At 41.9% G+C, this 19,379-nt stretch overlaps 1 protein-coding gene across 1 annotated transcript; it reads right to left on the minus strand.

Annotated features, from left to right (window-relative positions):
* Positions 1-1,262: 1,262 nt before the first annotated feature.
* On the minus strand, positions 1,263-16,327 carry slc25a25b (solute carrier family 25 member 25b). The gene is made up of 10 exons (XM_070850247.1): positions 15,869-16,327; positions 7,905-8,031; positions 7,352-7,439; positions 6,013-6,124; positions 4,933-5,091; positions 4,638-4,790; positions 4,445-4,552; positions 3,820-3,987; positions 3,587-3,737; positions 1,263-2,039 (listed from the first exon to the last, which is right to left on the minus strand). The coding sequence occupies exons 1-10, from the start codon at positions 16,220-16,222 to the stop codon at positions 1,855-1,857; spliced, it is 1,605 nt and encodes a 534-aa protein (XP_070706348.1). The 5' UTR covers positions 16,223-16,327; the 3' UTR covers positions 1,263-1,854.
* Positions 16,328-19,379: the final 3,052 nt, after the last annotated feature.

Here is a 19,379-nt window from a genome sequence, read left to right on the forward strand (position 1 = left end):
ATATGACGATTGCAGGTATATTCTAAAGAGGCTTCATAATGAAGCTGAAACCAAGCACTGACAGAATGTGCTGTGTTTGCTGTTGTTACTACAAATCAGTTTTTGGGAATTTGACAACCTCAACAGTTCCTCCTCAACTGCCTCAGAGTGACATTGTTAAACACAAAGTAAAGTTTAATCACAAATGTTTTGTAGAATTAGGATCAACTGGGCCTGATTATAAAGTGGAAATTACCATAATCTACACTGGCAAGAATTCACATTTATTTGGTAGGGAGTGCAAAGGTTGCTTGACAGCAACCACAGAGTTGGCATACATGGCATCTGTGCCTCATCTTCTTCATCTGTTGTATCACTGACTACTGCTACTTATAATCATCTCACTGTGGCAACCAGCCCCACCTCCAAAGGTCACCACGTGGCTTCAGTCAGCCCATCTTTTGTTGTTGATGCCCCTTTTCCATTGCTGTCACTCACACTGTTGACAGGTAAATACTGAAGGCTGATTCTGCACAATAAGTCTATTGTCCAATCAAACCGACAGCCTTATTGCATTCTGATCTGGTATGACCCAATGTTGTGCTGTGTAACGGACATTATGAAGTCAGTTCACATTATAATCTTTCAAATAATTTGCAACAGTTCTGCACAAGTCACAAATAACTGTTTTGTCCTGTGGATTCATCACAAAAGTAAAACAAAAAGTGAGCACAATATACCCACGTGTTTGTCGTTTCCTGCTCACAGTCCCATTTTGCTCTTTCAAGTAACTGACTGAATGTCACTGAATGTGACTCAGGTGAATCTTGGGAAACAAAATGAAATTTTGGTCTCAATTCAATAATTCGTGCATACAACTTGCTTCATTCAAATGAACCTATGCAGCTATTGTATATTCTTCATTAAGGAGTGGTTTTTCTTGGGTGGCAAGAGAGCGAGAGATGGAGCTTGACAGCGGCTGTGTCACACCAAAATATTAAATGGAGACGAGGCATTATGTCATTTGTCTGCACAAATTGTTAAACTGAGAGCACAATGTAGCCTTTTTGACAGCTCCCCGGCTCTGAATACAGAAATTAAACAATGATCATTTAGTTATTCTGCCTGACGCAAAGCTCAACCAATGAGATGACTGTCACTGCTCTACATATGCACTATGGCAATTTGCTTTTAACTGAATATATTTTTGCAAATTCATTATTTTAGGGGCTTTTGTTTGACCGTTGAGCACATTGTTACACAGAACAAAATTGTAGATACCATCAAAATCAAGAACAAGGAGCATATTAAATGCACAAAGGGAATCTACATACCTGCTGGAGTCATATCCACATCGGTTTTGTCCACAGTCACTTACTTTTGATAATTAGTAGTGTGCAAGTCTTCCACTTGAGAGACATGAGAAATGCTTTGTGAGATGCTTTAGCAAAGCCCTTCGAGACAAAGATTCTTCCTTTACACAGACTCCTGTGCTCCTACCACAGCAGTGTCAGTGCCTAAAACCAGCAGGTACATTTTACTGGTACACCAGTAAACCACTTCAAGTAATTCAATGTCATCTTAGATTAACAGCTGTTGAAGCACTGCTGGATTGCTAAAGGAAATATTTCAACAAGGGTAACTAACAGCCATTGCTTCAGTCAAGCTTTCCTCCATCCTTCATGTGCCTCTCCGTTTTCAAGATCTCATTCCTTTTCGTTCACATCATCTAATGTTCATCCTTTAAACCCTGGAATTTGATTATTTGATTTAAATCTGTCGAATATCAGCAGCTGGCTTCTTAGAGCCCTACACAGTTCATCTTCAGCCCCCCCCCCAAAAAAGCTTCCTGATCTCCTCTCTCTGCCTCGCTCCTCACTTTGACTGAACCCCCAGCGTGATCTTGAGGTACTCGTAGACCACATAGCTGATGCTGACAGACGGAATGACCTTCATGAAGTTGGGTGTCAGGCCTCTGTAGAGTCCCATGGGCCCCTCGGTCCTAATGATGTGTTTGAACAGGCCAGACATGTTCATCTGGGGGCCCCCTTCCAGGGTAGCTGAGGAAAGCAGAAGGAAGACAGGCTCCTCAAACACTACACCAAACACAAAATAGTCACTAAACATAGTGAACACATCCATGAACATCCCACCATGGCCATCACAGATGCTCCGATACAGATTTCAAGAGTTCTAATTTAACAGGGCAGAAGCGGCAGTGATAGAGGGGACAGCCGCTGCTCTGACTATCTTGCATGGCCACTGCTGTCTGAGTTGACAATGGAAGTAATGCGACCATGGCAACCAGAGAAACCATAGAGGAAAATATTGCAGGAGCTTCCTATCAGAGTTGAACTAAGCATACATATTCAAAAGAGGCTGTATGGCAGCAACACCAGCTTTAAGGTTTAATGATATGGTCTGAGCCAATAAACAGTGTTTAGGATACAAGTTAAACCTGCACTGTTAATGGTATCAAATTGCTGAACATTTCCTCCAATTTAAGCTGCAATTCATTGTGCTACATGATAAGTTGACGACTCCCAGTGCAGCATAGCTTTAGTGTGTGAATGTGTGTGAAAGAACTGTCTCCTCCAGCTTAGATTCATTCCTCCTGAATGAATGATGTGTGAATGTGTGAATGAGGATGTGATGGAAAAGCGCTTTGAGCTGTCGAAATGACTAGAAAGGAGCTGTACAAACACAGACCATTTACCATTTACAAACAATGTTATCAGACAAATTCAGAAAATGTCTACAGATAAGTGGAAAGGTCACATTTTTCTACACTTCACCTCAGACTGTATAGACGAAGTGGACGTAGCTACCATGACATCACCCGCTGGTTTATTTACTGCTGTTTGGAAGCATTTGACATTTAGGCTTTTGCCATCTGTGTTACAGAATCAGAAGTCATTCTGCAAAGATCCCGCGTCTGGTTAAATTTCTGAATGACCCACCTCTGATTGGCTGAAGCATACCATGATTTCTCATCTATTTTACTCTAAATGGGACCATAATTTGCTAACTCAGGACTCTTTGTCCTGTTGAGCTACTTGAGAGAAAGTTAAAGCAATACAGTAGCTTGTATCAGGTGTAAAAAGACATGGTAAGGGTGTGACCTGAAATCAAATCATTTCAATCAGAAAATAACAAAAATGGGCCTAATTCAAGAACAATTTGTATGAACAGATTCCCACTTTTGTGGCACTCATGAGTGATTTGAGAGAACGCGTGGCATTTACTGGTTTTCTTGTATTCATGACTTTCTTTTAGGTACAAATGAAATTTGCCATTTGTGTGAATGAAAGGGCCCCAAGGAGCAAGCCAAGCAGCCTTACATAATAGTTTAGGGGCTCTATTAGTGGTAATGATCAAATCAAATGAACACCTTTGTGCAGTTGCAATAGTTTGCTGAACTGAACTTTGGAACATTCATACAAACAAGCCTCATAGAAAAAAGCTAGACAGATTTAAGAGAATACAAAAATCATTCTAATTGCCTGGCAGACTAATGGGTAATCAATCTATTGGGGTGTTCCTGAAATTCATAAAAATATCTTCATATCCCTCTAAGAGACAACAGTAGAGTTCCGTAGTGACTGACCTTGTGCTTGCATTCTGGTCCTGACCAGGGCCAGTGGGTAGCTGGCTAGCTGGCCACATGTGCTGGAAGTGGTGCCACAAGCCAGGAGCACAAACACTCCTGGATTAGCGCTGTCTGTGGCGAAGCGCTGCAGCCAGGAATTCTTCAGAGTCTGACAGAGAAGAGGAGAGCAAAGAAGTCAGACTAAACTAAAAAACAACAAACAAAAGAGACCTTTGAGAACAACCACGTACCTCATAGACAGCCAGGTCGATGCCAGCGTAGGGAATGATGCCCAGCATGTTGGGGACATAGCCCTTGTAGAAAGCAGCCATACCCTCCTTCTGGAAGATATGTTTGGCACAATCTAAGATGCCCGAGTACTGGCCCGTCTTCCTCAGGGCTAACCGTGTCTTTAGAACCTTTGAGGAGAGGAAGTGATGTCAGGTCTTCTGACAGATGAAAGCAATGTCCACTTTATTGTCCAAGAGTCATAGCAGATCTTTCATACTTTTAAAAACATACACTTACATACACATGCCATGCATTATCCTTCATATTAAAATAAGTTGTGTGTTATGAACCTCATGTACATAAATGACTTGCTCACACTTTGTGCACAACAGAAGGTCTGTGAGTCTGCGTGTGAATAAGAGGTGACAGACCAGTTTCACATGATGGGTTCGAGGCTGAACGTTAAAATGGGCAGCCAGTCACAAGACAAAAGATTCCATTTTGATATTTCTGCATACAAACATAATGAGTCATGAGTTGCTGCATAACAGTAACAGAATGAATACAATCTCAATGACCACTTCTTTTAACCAAAGTCTTGCCTGAACAGTCGTTGCATTCTGTCTCTGCTCATTGGTCTCTCACCTCCATGGGATAGATGCTGCTCTGAGCGATTGCTCCAGCAAGAGAGCCTGCCACCAGTCTCTCTGTGATGCCCAAAGTCTCATGGTCGCTTCCAATTAAACGTTTAATCTGAGAGACAAGACAGCCTTGTTTGTTATGCAACAACATGAAGTGTGACGGAAATAAAGAGCTTAGTGGTGTCAGAGTTGCCTACCTGTTCGTAGGCCATGAACTTAATAGCAGACTCTGGAGCAATCTTAATGACATTGATGCCATTTCCTCGCCACAGTGACCTCACACCGCCCTCTCGGATCATCTGGGTAAAGCCCCCTGCAATATGCATGCTGTTGCTCTTAGAAGCGTGAACCTGGGGAGGCCGCAATCAAGAGTCAGCATGTATTCACTTACCAATACCTTTTGTTTTGTGTGCCTAGAATGAAAATGTCCCTCGGTGAGAGTCAGCTGCTATAATACTTGTCCTCATTAATGAGCTGAATGTTGGGCTTTACCTGCATGAGCACTTTGAGCCTGTCTAATGGTGCCGTGCAGGTTCGAGACACAGCACCAGCTCCTCCTCCTGCCACTAGGTGTCGCCACCACATTCCTGTCTTCTTCTCCTCCGCCGTGAACTCATCAGGCACCAACAAACTCTCACCAACATCAAAGATCTGAGGAGGAAGCAGAGGATTCCAGCCAGGTGACACTAGTCCTCAGTAAAGAGTTGATTTAATTATCTATAGTTATCCAGAGACAGGAGACACTAAATCAGGGTAGAACACTAATCCTAAGTGGTTAATCCTCAGGTCAGCAAAATCCCTTTCTCACAAAGAATTCAAACTGTGCACTGAATGGTTGAATTTAGTTCCATTTTACTGATGCTTGGGATGCCGATCTACGTACCATTCAGCCAGTACTGTATCTGTCCCAGGGCAACTGAGTGGGTACACCCAGGTTTGGTCACCAGTGTGATAGACCAGTCCTGGTCCATCACAATTTGTGGAATTTCTTGCCTTCTTAATGTGTCTGAGATCACCAGCTGTGTTGTGCAGAGGTAGGGTCGGTTCACAGTTCTGTACAGTGAACAGCCCTATTCCACTACTGTCCTAATCCATATTATGGTAAGAACCACTCAGCTCAGACAGTCCATCATTACTCTAAGACATGAAGGTCAGTCAGTCTGGAAAACGTCAAGAACTTAAATGTATCCTCAACTACAGTCATGAAAACCATCAAACCCTGTGATGAAACTGGCTCTCATGAGGACCTCCCCAGGAAAGGAAGACCAAGAGTTACCTCTGCTGCAGAGGATACGTTCATTAGAGTTACCAGCCTCAGAAACTGCAAATTCACTTTCTGTGGTCACTTTGAGACTGAACACAGGATGACCAGACCTCTTATTCTTTCTGCGGGTGGGTGGGCATTTTGAGTTGAGCTCCCTCAAAACAAAATAATAGATGTTAGTTGCATGTAGTTAGAATGAATATTAGTGCCTATTAATGTTCTTTGGTACTTTCATCTTTTAGTGTAACACCGCCTGCACAAATACATTTTAGTAGGAGCGTTTTCAAGCACAGAGGAAGAGTGTGTACCGTGGAGTGTTTCCAGTAGAGGATGATCTCAGGAATGTTGTCTGCTGGATGCAGGAGGTGGTAATCCCGCCACTCGTTCCAGTCAATTGTCATAGTACCGTTTTTATCCATACTGGGGATGTGAAATAACACAGTGGATACAGACTGTTAGCGATGTGATCATTTTAGACTCTATGAAGAACAAGCCATCTGCCCACATGCACTGTTACCTCGCAGTAATGGTAACATTTGTTCTTGGGGCTTCCTTTATGAGTTCAAGAGCATTCTGTTAAAGCAGGATGTCCTACTAGAGTGCTCTGTGCCACAACTGAATCACCATATTATCACAGCATTTCTTTGCTTCGCCAGTGTGATATTTGTTACACTTTTCATCTGAAATCACTGACAAACAATAGCAGCTGATAATTACATGAGACAGAGTATGCAGTGGTGATCAGTGCAGCACCGGCTGAGCAAGCAGACTATAGAAGCTACTACTTACTACAAGATAGGGGCCCAGATATGACCCCTCCTTATTCTGAGACCAGCCAGAGAGAAGAAGAGACAGACAGACAAACAGACAAAGGTTAGAAGCACCAGACATGGATCACACTGAGCCATAACATCATGGACCAGTTGCTGCTGGATAAATAAAGCAACTAGATAGTTCACATGAGTGGTGACAGGTAGCGAGGCTGAGCAGACTACTTTAACACATGGGGAATGTTACATTGCTGGCTTCATGTGTCTGTTTGACAAAATTCCATAAACCCTATTATGATGTATAGATATCTGGCAGCTGGTATTTGAGAGGGAGTGGTGGTGCTGCTCAGCTGAAATAGTAATGACATTAAGGAAAGGGAGTGTTTCCATGTTGTGTGAATCACTGATGCTGAGTTTAAAGCTTATTATGCTGTTTTCAGACTTGTGCCATGTTCATGTGTTTAAGAGATGTTTCAGGTCTGACAATAACTGCCCAATGGACATATTATATAGCGGACTGTATACTACAACTAATAATACGCTGACTACATGTGGAAAGCGCCGCCAGGGCCAGTAAAATTCTGTTTGGGCCAGCAGTTTCTTGCCTGTCAGGGCCAGTGGCAAAAAAGGTTATTGTTGGACCCTGTAACATCTTTAACAGATACGACAAAAACTGGCCCGGATATCACCCAACTGCTGCCTGTAAGTGTTAGAGGGGGGTATACAACAGCTCCTCTGAATCAAATGGCACGCGTATCAATGTAACATAAATTACAAAAAAGACGAGAGACAACACATACACACACTCGCAAACAGTGAACCAGCTTGTGAATCCATTACATGTAGAAGGGCCTGTGGATCACAGCATGACTCTGACCTTTTGAGAATCTTGTCAGCTTGTTCCTCAGAGATGTTCACTCCCAGGTCACGGAGAGACTGCATGATTTCTTGCGAGTCGATCCGGCCTGCACCGCAGAGATGATTATTATTACCTCCATTCTGTTGGCAAACACCCAAACCCTAACCCCAGCATGGAGAGGGCTCTGTTGTGAAGTTTGTAGAGGAGGACACCACCATCATCAGCTGGAGACCTCATATCAGGAGGAAATCAACAATCTTGCAGAGTGGTGCACAGAGATCAACCTCAACATCAGCAAAACCGAGGAGCTGCTGGGTGGTTTTAGAAAGGAGGCAAAGATAAACACCCCTGTCTACTGGAGCAGGTGAATAGTCTTAGGTTCCTGGGCATCAGCATGACGTAGAGCATGTCATGGTCGCCTCACATCTCCACCCTGGTTAATGACGCTCAGAAGCTGCTGTATTTCTTAAGTCAAGAAAGCAGAATTCCCATGGCAACAGAAAGCATTCTGACTAGAAACATCAAAAATTGTCATGGAACTCAAAAAGTAAGTTGTAACAAGATTCCTCACCATCATTCTTCTTGTCCAGACTCTTGAAGACCAGCCGGAGTTTCTTCTCATGGTCTCTGAGATAATGAACAAACTCTTCGAAGTCTAACTGTCCGTCCAGGTCTTTGTCTCCTGCTTTCACTATTTTCTGTAAGGAGGGAAGAAACAGGATAAAAACCTTCGAGGAACTTGCGTACATTTAGAAACAAACATGTGAGGGACAGCAGCTAATTAGAATGTGAATGTGCTCATTTTTGTATTGAAGCGATGTCAACATGTTCCAGTAGGCATGATGCGATAGCTGTGTTAACATTATCCATAGAAGATATTAACTTGAACTAATTGACCAATATTATCAATGACAGCCTCATTGCTTTGTAGACACAATGATGTGACAAACAGCAGCAAAGGTCAGAGCGTGGAACCTTCCACCATCCCCTACCATCTGTGCACTGTTGACTCAGCCTGAGGTTTAGACCACTTTACAGTCATCACACATATCAGTTTATCAGGCATCTTAGACGGTCCACAACACTTTCTGCCAATTTAGCCTGCCAAGCCAACTGGAAGGATTTCTACAAGGAATTGGAGTTGACTGGAACATGAATGTACTTTTAGTGACAGGAAATGGATACCTGACTAAAAGAACAGCTGGGTATGCAGGCCTGAGAAGAAATCTACATGTTTGCCTCTCAACAGGATGCACCTGAGCAATACTTTGCCAGATTAGTTGTTCTGCTAGTGAGCGGGCAAAATTGACTGAGCATGAGAGAAAGCCAACCATGTGCACCACTGGACAGAATAGAGAGCAGTCCATGAGGCACTATCTGAAGGACTGATGTGTTTTTACAATTAACCACAGCACTGAAATACCACTACCTAAAGGAGTATACCGGCATTTTTACATGCTGAACATTTGCTGTTAATGTTGCAATATATAATCATACCATTGTAATGCAACAGCAGTAATGGAGGAATCCTTTACTTAAGTAAAAGTTGCAATACCACTATGTATAAATACACAATTAAAAGTAAAAGCCCTGCATTCAAAACATACTGTACATATTAGCAGCAACATGTATTTCAAGTATCAAAAGTAACACTGTGGCCCCTGCCAGTTATATTATCAGAAACTGTCTTACCGTATGTTGTATTACTAGTGTTGAAATGATTAGTGGAATAGTAATCAGTCAATCAACAGAAAACTAATCCTCCAACTATTTCGATAATTGTCATTCAACAAGAAAAAGATCACTGTAAGCTATATTGCTTTGAGGTTTGGACTGTTGAACAACGCATTTGATGGTGTTACTTTTGACTCTGGGAAACATCTCAGGGAGTGTCATCTCAATTTCGTTGTATTGTTGTTTGCAGCAGTATAAGACAAAGATTTTTGAATTGAATTGAATTTTACAGATTGAATGATTAATGAATTAATCAGAGAAAATAATTCATTCATAATTAAAATACCTGTTAGTTCCAGGCCTATATTAATGGATCTTATGCACAGTATTAGAGCAAATATATAGGTTTTCTTAAGTTCGCATTCATGCTGTATGGACATGGAGCGAAACCAAAGGAACGCGGGAAGACCACAGCAAAACATCTGTAACACTGTTACATGCTTTACGAAGTGGTTGACCATGATTTAAAATATGTGCGAGTTGTGGTTGAAACATGTAGTTGAAACATAAAAACAGGGGCTTGACTGTTTGTTCTGTCTGTAAGCCCTACTACTAGGGAATAATACTATGTGAAGTGGTCTGTCTCTTACAGCTCACAGTCCAGTGGGGAGACTCAGGGGGCACACTGCGGAAACTCAGTTCAATTACAGAAGGACACATTAAGGCCATTGCTGAAGTTGTAGATTGTGAACACAACCCTGGTGCCATCTGGTGGTAAAAGAAATACCACTTAAATCTAACTTATTAACACGTTTCATAAGATGCTGCTTTACTAAAAATACCCTCCTTTGCATAATATGTTGACATAATATAAAGCATGAGATCCTTGCCAACTACAAGTATGACATTTTTAAAAATATGCTTCCATTGGAACTACAAAACAGTACATGGGAGTTTATCACCTGAGAGGTTATTAGTAAAGACAGATCACATCTAGCAAATACAAATATCAAAGGTAAATCTTAAAAATAAATTGCAGCATCAGAATCATAGCAACGCTTGTTTTCATTCACACATTTTTTTTATGTCATCAATTCATGCATTGGGAGAAATAAACTTAACACTGATTTTTTTCCAGATGGTAATCCATTTGATTCAAAATACTCAAATTCATTGTGGTCCATGTTGGACACTAGGATACAGAGAAACAGACACATCAGGTTTCCTCTACTGTTCAGCTGAAAGTACTGCAAAGTAAGAGACTACATAGAAGCCAGATTGTTTGCCCTTTGTGGGAGATTCCTGAAAAATAGTGTCATTAGAGCACAGAGCTGAAGCATATGAAGAGCTCCACATCCGCCCACCAGGACACCATCCTGTCTGGTTGGATCCATTTACCACCCAATTAGTAGATCACCAACAGTAGTGAGTGGAATGCAGTTGAAAGCAGGCCTACATCTGCCCACTCAGTAACTATCCTGTCGTCCTTACAGGTTACGCAGGACTGAATATCAAGCCTTGATCGACAGTGTATTACTGAGAATACAGCCGCCTGCTTTATCCTACCTGTTGAAGATCTGTAGGCGGTGCCACCATGATTAATACTGTGGTCTTCTTTGGGGTAACATCACTCCTGCTGATTTCATTACTGTCAGAGCAGTGTGCAGTGTTTTCATGCAGATCATCTTGCTGCTCTCTGCAGTTGCCAGTAGCCTCAGTCTCTTTCTCCCCTGGCAACTGACTTTCAGCAGGTTTACACTGTGTCCTGCCAAAAAGCCTCTGGCACAGGAAACTCAGCAGGTCCTGCAGCATCTTCAGACTGAGGCGGACAGTGTCTGGGTAACTGCCCTCTACTTAAACACAACAACAACACTGCCTGCTGGCTGAGAGCACAGCGTGAATTAGCAGAAAAGTGTGGAGAGGTCAGCTGAGGACAACAAGGGACTTCTGAAAGGGCTCCTCTACTTTCTTCCACTTCACTGCTCCAGCTCAGTGTCTGTGTCTCATCATCTTCCCGGATCTTTTCCCATTAAAATCACTCAAATTGGCAGATGTCCAGGCAAAGGTCCACGGGCATCAAATGCACCAGGGTAAAAACAAAAATCTCCAAGCTAACTCTTGCCATATAACTTCCTGAACATGATTGCCACTCCATTCATTAAACCTAGAATTTTAAACTGTAAATATCTCATGTTGAGAATGATAAAAAAAAAAAAGAAAAGATTGCAGCAGCAGCAGAGACACAGGATTTGCCACTTAGCCAGCTTCACTACTAGCAGCCAGAGTAATGCAGCAAAGAGAGGCTCCAGAAACCTGCATCCTCACTGCAGCCGAGCCCGACCAATCAGTGCAGCCCTTACTGGCAGGTCCCTCTGTCGAGCCATGGAACGAGCTCCTCAGCCAATGAATGATAAGATAGCAGCATGGAAATAAATTTATGCCTTCAATTGTCTGTCAGAGTAGAAGGAGGGGGTAGGGTGAGGGCACAGGGTTCCCCCTTGGTTGCACCGCCCCCACAGCAGAAAATCTGCTGGGTGATGCCTCCCTCCTCCGCCTCCCCCCACTCCCTCCAAGTCATTCCAAGCACGCTGTCAGCATCCAGCAGAGCTGCCTTGCATTTTAATTTCCAGTGTGTACTGGGTTCTCCTGCTGGGAAAACTAGAGTGTGACGCAGCAAAGTAAGTCCATCACTTCATGAAATCCTCACTGTTCCTTTTTTACTGATTGCACTGCTTCAGAGTACATTCCCAGTGTAGCTTATTATTAACAGAAACATGATCTCTCCTATGTGGACGTATGTCCACCCGCCCAAGTCCCTAATCCCAAATACTGTAACAGGGCTCTGCCCACCAGCATTAGGCATTTTCACATTTTAGTAAAGAAAAGTCACTTAAGGTACTTATTAAAGGATAAGGCTCGCAAACTGTTGGTCACCACATTTGGTGCTCTAGTTTGTATTTGGGGCAGCAGGACAGTGTTTGTGGTATTGAGTGAAAAGAAATGACAGTTTATGTGTGGTAAACATACTGTACATATTAGCAGCAAAATGTATTTCAAGTATCAAAAGTAACACTGTGGCCCCTGCCAGTTATATTATCAGAAACTGTCTTACCGTATGTTGTATTACTAGTGTTGAAATGATTAGTGAAATAGTAATCAGTCAGTCAATCAACAGAAAACTAATCCTCCAACTATTTCACATGGTAATGAAGGAACGTGCCTTTATCTTTGTATGTTTGGCCATCACTCCTATTGGTTATGTTAGTATCTTAAGTACCGATTTAGTTGACATGATCTGGGGATGCAGCAACAGTCCAGTAGAATCAGTTAACCTATACAGCATCTGTATATTCTTCAAAAGGGTCAGCTTTGTTTGGGCAGTGAGAGAGGAAGAGCTTGAGCTTTAACACAGCTGTATCACACCTAAAACAATATCAAATCAAGAGCAGGAATTATGTATCATTCATGTGCAGGAATTATAAAACTGAAAGCGCAAATTAAGTAATCTGTGCGCACAAATTATTAAATTGAGAGCATGAATTAATAACTTGAACAAGGACTTTTTTCTCCAGAGTCTCTTCCTGAGTTAAATGTTGTGGATAAGGATGTGAGTATATGGTAGATAAGGAAAAGGGATGCAACCTGTCGCTAGGGAGCTGGGATGTAAGCTGCAGGATGCCGTCTCATGGAAAACTACCAGGGCACATGTAGGCCTGCCAAGGGTTGCTATGGGGTTAGAGTGTGGAGGGGTGGTGGGAAAAAGAACCATAGGACGATAAAAAGAAAAAGGGCTGATATGGGACTCACTGCAACCAGTTTGATCTGCATTTTAATAGTCATGTCTCATATGGGTATATGTACAGTGGCAAGAAAAAGTATGTGTCAACATGAAAACATCATCCCAACCGTAAAGTATGGTGGAGGGAACATCATGATTTGGGCCTGCTTTGCTGCATCAGGGCTTAGTCAGCTTGCAATCATTGAGGGGAAGATGACAAATTAATGCAGAAAACCATGAAATTCCAAAAGGTTCACATACTTTTTCTTGCCACTGCATATAGGGGGTATAGATTATATAAGCATGAGCAGAAAATTGATAAAAATACTTTCATTGATAAAAACTTGCCATATAAAGTAGGAGGTTTTTATAGCAAATATAATTTGATCAAGAGGTCATTGTTAACAAGTTTTACAATGATGTGTTGTGGTGATGTGGACATGTTTTGGTTCATGCTAACCTTCATCTTATGATCGGTTGTTTTACTAAGCCCAAATATAAATGAGCCAATTGGCAAAATGCAACTGAGCATTTTAAGGCAAATGCCTTTAAATAACACTGCTATTTTGCAAAGAGAGACTCAGTCAAGGATGAAAATGTTTGCAAAAGTTGTATGTTATCTGCTTATTGCATATTTTGACCCAAAACAACAACAACAGTAATTCAAGATCTTCAAACCTTTCCTGGCTGTCTGCTTGGGACTGCATTTGCACTTAGCTATGACCCGTGAGATTCCTGAGTGTTTGGAGGGACATCCTTGACCCTGGGCTGTGGCCTGAAGAGGAGGCCCTTCACACAACCAGACAAGACCTGTTGTGCTGTGTGTGTGCGCCTGTGCACCAAGCATGTATGTACATGATGTATCAGCATCATACATCGACTTACTTACAGTGCTTTACACGCTTTAGCCCCATGTGTGCTCCCATCAGTGATCATGTGATGACAGTCTAGGGATACGCTACCATTTCAGAATCCATATCACTAATATGATTTTCACTAATGATATAAAAACACGTTCATGTACATGAGATTCAAGCATCAGTATGTAAGCAACACATGACTGCATTTTCTTTTGCATTTTACTTGACACTCAAATGTCACGTGTGGCCAGGGAGGAAAAACTGCACAAACAAACTAATCACATCTTACTGATGCTTTTCTTGAGACTAAATAGATCAAACTATGGTATAAAATATGCAATACACAAATCATACACCACCATTTTATTACCACCTGGGTCTATCATACAAAGCAGGATGGATCCATAGATCCATGCTGACTTCAGCTGACAGGAGTGGGACTTGGTTTTGTGTCCTTTGAGATTTAACTGTGTATGTTCACAGGTTGAGCTCTAGACTGCTGCTGTGGTGGTGGTGCTCTACGTGTGACTTGGTGAGGCCCCCCCGACATCACTCACTGTTAAATACACAGTAAGGGAAAAGGAGAGCAACTACATTTCTTAGATTACACTATGCTTGGCATCATGTTCAGGCTCCTAGATAAAGCAGCTTGGTCATTCTAATGTTTAGTCAAACAGTAACTGAACCCTTTTGACCTTGTCTGCAGGCTTTAACTGCAAAGAGCAGGTATGACTTGAGTAAATTCATTACAAAAATTATTTGTCAGCACATCTGCTTAAAGAAAAGCTCTAGCTGTCAAATAGTATTGAAAATATTATTTTGAGATACACTGAAGTCTGACAGTTTCAAGTAGTGTGGATAGAGCAGCAGTGAATGGTTAGTAGTTGTTAATCCTCTGGAGTCTTTGTGGCCTTTTAAATCACAATGTCATGACAGCAGCAACTTCTTCCCTCAGGCTGTGAGACTCATCCTCTGCAAATAATTAGTTTCTCATGTAGAAAATGGGTCTTTAACTTGCATTTTGCTGTAAAATCTAGTGTGTATTTTAACATACTGAGATATAACACAGAGCACAATAGTAATGTGGACCTACTATATAGCTTTCTTTTCTTGCAGCACCATACTTATACTATAAGTTATGTTCAGTAGGAACATAGACAAAAGACCCTCTAAAAGCCCTTTACTTCTTACTTTATTTTTAATGCAGGAGTACAAGGGGCAACAAATGCCAAACTAATCATGACTTAAGTGGGCAAAGACCTGAGTTGAAATTATTATCAATGTGCAGAAATCCTCCATGTCTCTGAGGAATGAAAGGATGAGATATTCTCTCAGTGGTGTTATGATGAGGATGGAAGTCAGTGCTGTCTGAGATGTTGCTCAAAAAGCTCCCATGGATTTTGGTTGGGTTTCGACGAGGGGACTATGACTGTCAGACTTATGACATTTTCATGGCCAATCAAAGCATCCAGTGAGTGTTTGTGCCCTGTATGTAAGCATCTGCGTTTGTCGTTTCTCCCCTCATTTATTCAGATTTGTCCTTTAAATTGTCACCACATGTGTAGTTACAACACACATTTATTGACAGGTGTATTCTTTCAAATTATCATTTGAGTGATAATTTTCTTCCACGGTACCAACAAAGAATTTACTTTGAAGAACTCCACTGAAACCCAAGTAAATCATTATTCAAATAAATTATGGGTCTGGTATCCTTTGACCCAATCAAGTGTGGTGACTTGATCAATGTCCAGATTTAGCTACTAAATACATCACAATAATAGGTTACTTCCTTCTGCTGCCATTCCTAATTTGTTGATGTTTAGAGGCAAAAAAAAAACACTAGGACCACTCAAACAGCAGAACAAGTGTATTTCAGCATGAGAGTGTCAACAAACAGCTTCCACGCACAATAAACTAATATAACACCTACTGATTAACTTCATGGGTTTGAATGTCTTACTGAATGAAGGCCTGAAAACTCTATTGAGACAGCCCTATCACAGTCCGTTCACTTACTGAACTCCTCAGTTCAAAACTGAACGTTAAAACTGAGCTAAATTTGGTTGAAAATGAACATTTTCTGAAAAGAGTCCCAGGAGTTGTCTGTCCCTTGTGCTCATCCAAGGCTTTTCTGATATGGACTTCGCTCCATGAAATAGTGAGACAGACATATGGACATGAACACAAGACAAAGAGACACATGTGAGCATGTCCACCTACCATGAGCTCGTGTTCAGTGCGATGAACCCCTAGTTTCTTCAGCCCAATCGTCAGGTCGTTCACACAAATCCCTCCATCGCCGTTCACATCCAGAACTTGGAAGAGCACTTTGAGTCTGTGCTCCTGCTCAGGTCCTCCACACAAGTCACAAGCCTGGGCTGAGGGCTCGCAGTGCCAGTCCCCGGTCCCGGCCCCGGGCTGTCCGGTGACCGGTTCGGATGGGGAAGCTGAGGAGGGGTCCCCGGCGTGCCCGCATCCGCCGCCCGGGTCGACTCCTGGGTGGGTCTCGGCCGACCGGCACTGGCAGAATACGTCCCCTAGCAGAGGGGGCATCAACGAACCCTGCTGGTGCATCCGTGAACCGGACGACACACTACCGGCTTCAGGGTGGAAGAGCTGCTACACACACACTACCACGTCACATATCCCTCGGCCGGCAAACCACCGAAGCGACACATCCGTGGAGCTCACTTGACACGAGAAAGGGTCATCCCAGTGATCCCACGTGATAAATGAGCTCAGCTAGCGTTTTCAGCGTAACCTCAACGTCAGAGAAGCCGGTGAGCCGAGACGCTTTTAAAAGAGGACCCCGAGCTGTCAGCCCCTCTGTTAAAATACCTTCACACCGCCGAACGACGGAGTTCACACGAAGCTCGTATATCTCACATCACCGAATGTAATGTCCACGCACTGAAACCCGTTATGGATAAGATGTTAACTCCAGTATTTAAGTGCCGTTAACTTGCCGACCGTTGACAGACACTTTGGGCTCCGCTGAGAACCCGGCGCGCTACAAGTCTCGCAGTGCAACGCGAGATTACAGAGAGATCATCGCAGCAAAGGTTAGCGCCATGTGGCCAGGTGGTGAGTCATGGGCTGAACCTGGACGGGGCTTGGAAGGAGCACGGCTAATAGTTATTGAGAATTTGAGAATATGGAACACAGGTGTGAGAATATTGAATGAAAATCGATCAACTGAATTGAATATATTCACTGAAGCCTACAGTTAGAGGACGGCGCCCTCTTCTGTTTCAGATATGTAATGTTAGCCGACTTCTGTACTTCTTCTGTACAACATGAGCCAATGGGAGAGCAACAATTTCATGATAAAAAACACTGTATACGGTGACCAATGCCTACTATATTAAACCATATCAGATTTCTATAGGGGATCTTAGTGGAAAATAATTTTTTGTTAGTGGGGGACCATTTCTCTTAGTTCAAGGTTTAAGTAAACCAAACCCTGTCTCTTCAGGCTGGACATTATATCACAACATTATCATTATTTCATGTTTATCCATGAAAAGTAAGATTACAGCAGGAGCCTTGTGGCAGAATTTATTGTTGTTGAATTAACTATTTTGTTTTTGAAAGAGTTTTTTTAAGCTATGCTATATGCACCAAGTGTCCTTGGCCAACCACTGTATCTAGATAGATAGATCGAAATACTTTATTGATCCCCGGGGGGAAATTCTGGTGTTACAATAGTAAAGAAGTAAAAGTGACCACCACCATGAATACAAACAAATAAATAAGCAAAATAAAAATGTACAAAATGTTGCAGGTAAAAAAATAAATACAAAGTGTAATATACACTATAAACAGTACCTCTACAGTCCTCATTGTTGCTTGTTTCTTTGTGCGTCTTCCAAAGAGCTTGAACAGCACATCCTGAAACCCCAGTCTGCTTTGAAATCTTTGGCTGGCAGAGACCTTGCTGATGCAGTAGAACCACCTTGTGTCTTGTCGCTGTGCTCAGTCATGGTGTTTGACCTGTGACATGAACCCGTCTTCCACAGCCTCACCTTGGTAGCAGAGTTTGGCTGTTCCTCACCCAGTTTTAATCCTCCTACAGCTCTTTCTGTTTCAGTTAATGACTGCGTTTCCACCTACATATGAAATAGATCATCATTAGCACTTGTTTGGTATAGTTGGTTAATGATACACCAGACTATGATCCCACAAAATCCCTGAAGAACTGATGCTGCTTTAAGACAGAGGGTGGTCATACCAATTTTGTAAATAGATAAGATTTTATATGTTTGAAAGCATTCTTACTTTACAGCATTCTTAGTTGCACATATGCATACATGTGTATATACAGTGGGTACGGAAAGTATTCAGACCCCTTCACTTTTTCCACATTTTGTTATGTTACAGCCTTATTCCAAAATGGATTAAATTCTTTTTTCCTCATCAATCTACACACAATACCCCATAATGACAAAGTGAAAAAAGTTTTTTAGAAATTTTTGCAAATGTATTAAAAATAAAAAACTGAAATATCATATGTACATAAGAGAGAGCGTACATGAGGGGTGTGGTGGAGTGAGACATGGCAAACAACTATTGCACTGACCTGCCTAAACCACTGAACCATGAAACTGTTTGCTCTGCTGTGGTGAATTTCTTCAAGTGACTCAGTAAAAGAGGGCAAGGACCTCGACCATCTAACTCTCCCTAAAACCAAGCCTTTGAGAATGATTAATCCAATATAACTCCTGTTCACACACTAGATTAACAAGCCATCTAACGCTAGCCTGCAGTTTCTGGTAAGAACTTCAATTTCCCATTAGTTACATATGAATAACACAATGTTAATATGCAACTACGAGGCCTGTGTTTTTCTTTTGATCTTGAGGCACCATAACAATTTAAGAAGACACAACCAATAGACCTTCTTAAAGCCCTTTATTTTATTTTTATATTTTTAACCTGTGTGGAAGGAAAAACAAATGTCAGTCTAGGCATTACTTTAGTATGGGTTAAGATTTGGTGACTGTGAATGCCATAAAATAATTGATATCATTTTCTTTTTTAATCAAACCGTTCAGAGAGACCTTGCGCCCCGTAGGTGGAAGCATCTGCATTTGCTTCTTCACTTATTTATTCAGATTTGCCCTTTAAATTGTCACCACATCTGTATTCACAACAAACATTCACTGACATTTGGCATTTTCCCTCAAAATATCAAGTCGTAAACGTTCATCTGGGTACTGCTTTATTTAACAGGTCCATGATTTCCTAGAAGGTTCATAGAAACAATTTGCTTTGAAGAACTCTTCCACTGGTAGTAAACGATCCTTCATTATTCAAACGAATAAAAGGTGTATTGTTCAGGGATCCTTTGACGGTTTTCTTTGGGTGTTTTAGTCTACTTTAGTGAACTTGTGACTCCGTAGTGGAAGGAAAAACTTCAGGAGATCTAATCCTCTGGCAGTATTCCATGCAACTACATGACACCTTTTTTTCAGAAAGTGATGTCATGATATAACAAGACACTACTTAAACCACCCATCTAACACTGGTCTATAGCCTCAGGTATAAGTAGCACATGTGCTTGATCTGCCAGGTCTCCTCGGGGCCTTGCATTTGCAGATGATGTCACACATTATGACATTATGCACTCTACACCTGAGTGCATTCATTGCTATCTTGGGTGACTTCAGCCATGTCACCATGGCAAAGGCACTGCCCAACTTCACCCAGTATGTGAACTGTTTCACCAGAG

The sequence above is a fragment of the Pempheris klunzingeri genome, chromosome 19 (genome assembly GCF_042242105.1).
Source record: "Pempheris klunzingeri isolate RE-2024b chromosome 19, fPemKlu1.hap1, whole genome shotgun sequence".
NCBI classification, from domain to species: domain Eukaryota; kingdom Metazoa; phylum Chordata; class Actinopteri; order Acropomatiformes; family Pempheridae; genus Pempheris; species Pempheris klunzingeri.

Coding starts and splice junctions, on each gene's coding strand:
- slc25a25b (XM_070850247.1), bottom strand. CDS start 16,222: ATGCACCAGCAGGGTTCGTTGATGCCCCCTCTGCTAGGGGACGTATTC. Junction 5,092..6,012: donor TCTACTGGAAACACTCCACG/GTACACACTCTT, acceptor CTTCCTCCTCAG/ATCTTTGATGTTGGTGAGAG. Junction 2,040..3,586: donor GACCAGAATGCAAGCACAAG/GTCAGTCACTAC, acceptor TGCTTTCCTCAG/CTACCCTGGAAGGGGGCCCC.